Consider the following 6,669-nt stretch of genomic DNA (forward strand, 5'->3'; position numbering starts at 1 on the left):
CCGCGGTTGGCATCAGGCTGGCAGCACCCACAAAGCTGATCCCCATGTTCCGTTGGGGAGATGAGCGGGGCAGCTCGCCGGGCATCCCGCCCTCCCAGCCATTGGCACGACCGCGGGAGACAGTGAGGCCGAAGACGAAACGTGACCTGAACCTTCTGACGCAGCAGCAGGAGATGCCACCACTAAGGATGAGCCGGGAGAAGGGAGAGCTGGCTACTGCCAACACCACGCCTGGAGGACTTGGATTTTTGGGACCAACCCAGCCACTTTAAATAGAAATTTGGGTCCCTAGAGAGCAGGCGCTTGGCCTTCACCTCCGCATCGGCACAGAGACACCAGCCCGTTATCCCCTACCCGAGTCAAGGTCTGCAGCGCCAGAGCAAGAAGCGTACAACAGGTTCTCGGAGCGTGGAAAGGGCTGGGCCGCTGAGGTTGCTGAAGCTAACTACGAGGTATGGAATCATAGAGGCACAAGTTATCTGATACTTCCTTGTCCTTCTTCTCCTCCCTGGGCACATATTCCACCTCCCAGGTTCGTTAGCTCCACAGTTCACTTCCTTGATGTCCTACGTTGTCCAAAAAACCATAAAAAGAGATACAAATCCAGTGAAATTCAGACAGCAGGAGGAATTTGGCTTCAACAAAGGACCAGGGCAGACTTGGGGGGGCGTGGGGGGGTGAAGTGGCATAGGACACTCCATACTGGAAGAGGAGAAACGTGATGGCAGCAACGCCTTGGCATGCCTGCCTGCTGCTTTGGGTCCTTAACAATACACCTGAAGCAGAGGTGCCCCAGAGGAGTCAGTCTCTGTGTCTTGGAAAGAGGAATTTCTGCTTGTTGGAGAGCCTTGGAGAGGAAAGAGAAGAGATGGTGACATTAGACAACGTGAACTGTGGCAGCCTGGCAGTTAGGCAAGCAACTGCCACAAAGGCTTTGTGTATCATGAGGGAGGAGGAAGCCACCCAAAGCCCACAGGCAGGGAACAACCCTGCCCGTATTTAGCCATCTTCGAGGCCAGCTCTGTCATTATGCAGGAGAAAACTTGTCTTTTAGCCCCGGGCTGCTCTTTGGAGCAGAACACGAGGATCGGCACTCAGGGGACAGCCCCACACTCCCCCCTGCTTCCCTTTTGCACAGTTCCCAGGATCGCCCAGCTGTGACCTTAGCCAGTCACACCCCAAATACAGCCCCCAAAACTTGTATCAGGACACCCCGAGACTGAAAGCTCTCACACCAAGTCCTGTGCACGGACAGAGAGCACTCCAGACTTGGATTTATTCTCCTTCAGAAGGACCCACCACCCCGGGCAGTCCCCAGCCTTCGAGGCAGGCGTCAGCTCAGCCTTTGCAGGGGGTGAAAACCGCAGGCGTATGCAACACAAGAGGTTTCCCCTGGCTCCTGTGATGCTGCTGCAGCCAAGACCCCTCGCCAGGTTTGTTACCTGCGCTGCTGTGCCGCCTCATGTTCCTGGCTATCACGTCTGCTGGCGTTTCTTCCGATATCTGCACGGCTAAATCTGGAATGCAAACCAAGAGGGCCTGAGACAGGAAAGGATGGGCAGGGGTGACTCGAGAGTAAGGATCCCTGTCAGGGAATGCAGGGGGTTTCCTTCGGAAGGCACCGTGCTTGGGTAAAGGGGGAGGTAGAGTCTGGTTCGTCAGATGCTCCCACCGCTGCCTTTATGGTCCTTAACGACCAGGAAGTGACAGCAGCCTTACTGCTAAGCCACAACAGCCACCCAGTTCCCTCCGTCACTTCTGGATGTCTCCTGGCCTCCCAGACTCTTTCCTGGGAGCTTTTTGGGTTTTTCCTTACAACAAACTCTCTTAGAACCCGTTCTGGAGGTCAGTCACTTCAGGCTGCTCCAGACAAGGACAACATCCCTGAAAGAGCCTCGAGGCTTTCACACTGCGGCAACAGCCCTTCCCGGCTCTTTGCAGGGATATTTCCTGGCTGCCCCTCACCCCACGGTGTGGAGGAAGTCTCAGCTCCAGGGAGGTGCTCTATCGCGGCGGGCTAGGGGTGGCATGAGCAGAGAGCGCTGGCAGAGCACGAGGGCGAGAGCCAGCTCGGTAACTGGACATCCTCTGGCACAAGCCAGCTTGTCCGGTCGTACCAGTTAAGTTTGACTCACGGTCTTCCTGCCCAGCACAGAGGTGAGCCAGAATCACGGCCAAAGCAGCAGAATAAGCAAACTTCACTGAGGGGAAGATACTATCAAGAAAGCCACAGCGGTGACCGGCGAGAAGCAGAGGTCTCCAGTAATACGTAAGGACCTCCCTTCACACATCCCGGGAAAATAAGCCCAGGTGGAAGACAGACACAGCTTTCGACCCTGCTCCGCTGCCGCAGCTCCATAACCCTCTCCCATGAACCCGCACGTACCGTCTTGGCTGATGACCATGGACTCCAGCATCGTTTCGTTACCGCTGTCGGGTGCGTTGCCTCTGCTGGACTTCTCCTCGTGGCTCTGGCTGGCTGGGATAGAAATATGGGGCCGGACCCTGCTTTTCCGGGTGCTGATGCGTATGATGCCTCGGACCAGCCTGCATTCAGCATCCTGCTCATCCAGGTTGTAGTCCTGAGTTATGCTGTTGATGAGGTCCGAGATCTTGTTGGTCTTCTCCAGGAAGACAGTGTCTGACGTGCACTTGGCCAGCTCGTCGATCTGGTGGACGCTGAAGAGCTCCGTCAGCTTCTTGAAGATCAGGATGTCGATCTCCCTGCTGGACATGGAGCCGTTCAGCTCGCTGATGTCCAGGTCGGACTCGTGGAAGGAGTAATACTCCTCCGAACTCCGGTGGCTGCTGGGGAGTGGTGGCTTTTCGATGCTGTTCCTGAAGGGCTTCTCTGGCAGCAGCTCTTTGCAGCATGAATCCGCTTCCAGGTGGTGGCTGGGGCTCCTGTTTTGTTAGACAGGAAAGCACTTCAAAAAACTGGGTAACTGAAACTGCTGCCCATGCTGGACTTTTTGATCTGGTTCCCATTCTTCTCGGTGGGAGAGACGTTGGCGGGGCTGTTTGGCAGCCGCCCATTGTAATCTCCGTTCTTTCCGTCATCAGTGGAGGTCTCGGAGGGCCCAGAATAGGGGATACAGACGTTGCAGTCCTGAAAACAGCCCCCACAGGTCACTATACAACAGAAAACGGCCTTGTACGTGTTCCAGGCCCGAGACAGAAAGGAACAGCAAAAGCTCTGGGTTGGGGGAACCTCTGCTGTGCCAGAAATAAAGGTAATTGTTTCTGTCTCTCTCCCGTTCAAGTCTTTGAGGTCAGCTTTGCGACCCTTCCTATCCCGCATCTGTTGGGCTCTGCTGCGGCTCTGTCTGATCTCAGGCGTAGAGCCGCTGAACACCTCCAAGCTGACATCCGTCTCCTTGGATGGTCGGGTCCGCAGGGGCACGGCCTCCTGGCAGGACTGGTTCAGCTGGCGGTGGCTGTTCAGGTCGTGGGGGAGTCCTCTTTTCCGGCCCAGCATGGCTCACCGCTCAGGCACCTGGGGAAGGAGGAGGTCTGAAGTCAAAGCAAGCACTTGTCACCAGCGTTACCCTAGCCAGATGTCGTTCCACAGAGGTGCTGGCCCACCCAACTTTCAAATCCAGTGATTCTCAAACTCAGTGTTTCAATTATTTACAGAAATGGTTTGCATTACGCTGCTCTCACTTGTAGCATAGAGGGGATCCAGCGCGTGTGTCAGGGTTCTCCGCTACTCTAGTTTTGCTGCTTCCTTTCCGAAGATGTGTGAATCAGAGGAGGTATGTTTTAAAAGGACTAATTTTCACAGAATCATGCAATGGTTTGGGTGGGAAGGGAACTTAAACCCCCCCCAGCCCCACCCCCTGCCATGGGCAGGGACACCTTCCACTAGCCCAGGTTGCTCCAAGCCTCATCCAGCCTGGCCTTGGACACTCCCAGGGATGGGGCATCCACAGCTTCTCTGGGCAACCTGTCCCAGTGCTCCCCACCCTCTCCGGGAAGAATTCCTCCCTGATGTCCCATCTCCATCTCCCTCTTCCTGTTTAAACCCGTTACCCCTTGTCCTGTCATTCCCTGCCTTTGGAAAAAGTCCCCCCCAGCTTCCTTGTAGCCCCCCCAGGCACTGGAAGGGGCTCTAAGGTCTCCCAGGAGCCTTCCCTTCTCCAGGCTGAACCCCCAACTCTCCCAGCCTGTCCCCATGGCAGAGGGGCTCCAGCCCTCGGAGCATCTCCGTGGCCTTCTCTGGAGACCAACCAGTCGATATCCTCTTTTTAAGACATCAGGATCCTGTAACCTTCAGAAGAGGGCACGTGGCTGGGAGACCAGGCTCCAGAGCCATAAATGACAGCACAGCCGTAGGTGGAGCCCGCTGGCAGGCTCCGAAGGGAAAGTATCTTCTTTTAAACAACTTCCCTTTTGTCTTGTATTCCTTGGGATTAAGCCAGGCTCTCGGACAGTGCTTATCTTCTTCAAAACGCACCATTCCCAGGAGGAGATGACCAGCAATCAATCATCATGCAAACTCCCAATGCAGACTCCAGATTATTCAGCGTTACTCAAATTTAGAGGATTTAGCAATGACACGTTACTAACGCTGACGGTTTCTGCGAGTCATGCTAAGGCCGCGTTACCTTAAGGACTCTCCTAGGAAAAATCAATGTCTTCATCTGGATTAAAGGACAGATTTTGCCAACAAGTCGGTCTCAAATCTCGAGGGAGCAAAATCTTTACAAACCCCTGCTACAGAAATCCTACAGCAGCCTGCTCGGCTGTTTTTCTCCTTGCCACCGCGTAACGCAACTACCCCAGGTCTGCTCGCGGGAGTAAATTGTTTTTACAGGGTACTACGTCACCCTTCAGCTCCAGGGATCCAACATGCGGCGCTTGGCACATCAAATCTCCCTGTTACGGAGAAATCTGGGCACTGGGCGATGGTGAGGAAAGCCAGGCGGTCGCTGCCGCTTTCATCCCAGACTACGGTGGGCCCCTAAACTGTCCACGCTTTCTAAGCTTCTTGGCCAACACTGCTTTCACTCCCAAGAGGTCCTTTTAAATACTAATTAGGCTAATTAATGAGCAGAGCCCAGCTATAGCTTGTTTGTGGACTACCCCCGCTGCTCTACTATATACTTTCTATAGGGCACCTCAGGCTTGAATAAACACATCTATCCCACCTCGTTAGAGTGTTGGTTTAAAAAAAAGGGGGAAAAGAGGCAAACAGTAACGTTGCCCCCACAAAGAAACAGGCACAGGCTGAAGACCAGGCAGTTACAGCACACCTCTGCTTTCCAGGAATATTTTGGTTCTATTAGCTTATAAAAATCCGTAAGTAGTGCCATGTCCCAGGAGCTCCCTTTGCACATTCCTGGATAATGTTACATATAAAAGCCCCAGTTCCAATGCTGAGCAGGCAGAGCTCCCTAGACTCGGCGTCGGTGGAGTTTGGATTGCTTTCACTTCAGAACAACAGTTTTTTTTTTTCTTCAGCTTCATTTTTGTTCAAAATTCAAAAACGAATCACCATGAGCTGATGTACTGGGAATTGCTTACTGGGATGTTTCTCTTCATACCGGGGCCTCATCAAGAGACCCAACGTACGCACTGCACAGCAACATCATTTGAACAGCAACAGATAATATTCTGACACTTCAGGGTATTTTTGACACGGGGGAGTGCATTATCGCAGCTCTACAGAGAAAGACAGGCTGAGAGATTAAACCACTTGCCTGACAGGGCACAAACCCTGTGTCAAGCGTCAGAGACGCCTCTGGCCCCCAAATGCCGGGCCCCTTCCCATCACAGCTCATGGTTCTGCAACCACCGGATCACACTTCTGATTAGATCCCTGGGTACAAGACACAGCTCCTTGATCCAGCTGCTTCTCTGGCACAAACACCAGACTGGACCGAAACCGGCTGCTGAACACAGCCATAAAGAAAAGCTGGGACTGAAAATCCCCAGCCGAGCTGATACTCACGGGGTGGCTGGGAGCTTCCTCTGTTCTCAGGCAGGCACCGGGTGCGAAAAGCCAAGATCCTTCTGAAGAACTTCAGCATCTGCTTCGGAGGAGCGAGGAGGGAATTCACAGTTTGCGCGTCTAAGAGTTAGCCGGGGTCTAAGATCTTCATTGTTCAGAGGGCAGGATTTCCTTGGAAAGTTTTAAAAAAGCTAAATTAAGTTGTGAAGTTAATAAAGTTACATCAGTTTTGCCAATAACCATATTACCACTGTTGTTCCAAGCTAGGGAAGTCAAAGCACTGATCCTAAATTCAGGATGCAAGATTTACACATGGATACGTCTTCTCTTAACTATAGGGAAGTGTCAACAGCTGTTAAGTTTTTTAAGCAACCTTACCAGCAGCTGAAAGCTGCCCTGTAAAGCTCCCAGATTCCCGACTGCTCTGCCCACAGTGACACAGAGCCGGACTCTTCCCGGCGCTCCTGTATCCTCTCTCTCAGCTACTTGGGATATAAACAACCCGGCCAAGGAACGGCCTCTCGCCAAACACTTCCCGATGCCAGTTCCAGCTGACAACCACCGTTCACGTAAACAAAATTCGCCCCTTCCTTCTCACAAACAAAGCGCTGCAGGGGGGAGACCCGCCTGGGCCCCATGCAGACCCCTCTGCCTACCCTGGACGTCCTCGAGAAGGTGCACATCCGTGAGAAGGGAAGCTGGCAGCAGGGAACAGC

General features: G+C 53.4%; 1 protein-coding gene across 1 annotated transcript; it reads right to left on the bottom strand.

Moving 5' to 3' along the window:
- Positions 1-764: 764 nt before the first annotated feature.
- Positions 765-3,478, bottom strand: KDF1 (keratinocyte differentiation factor 1). Its single transcript, XM_010161760.1, is given in 4 exon segments — positions 765-847; positions 1,443-1,517; positions 2,387-2,938; positions 2,941-3,478. Coding segments are annotated over 4 exon segments (1,248 nt in total).
- Between the last annotated feature and the right edge of the window lie 3,191 nt (positions 3,479-6,669).

The sequence above is a fragment of the Eurypyga helias genome, unplaced genomic scaffold, assembly GCF_000690775.1.
Source record: "Eurypyga helias isolate BGI_N326 unplaced genomic scaffold, ASM69077v1 scaffold41601, whole genome shotgun sequence".
Lineage (NCBI taxonomy): Eukaryota > Metazoa > Chordata > Aves > Eurypygiformes > Eurypygidae > Eurypyga > Eurypyga helias.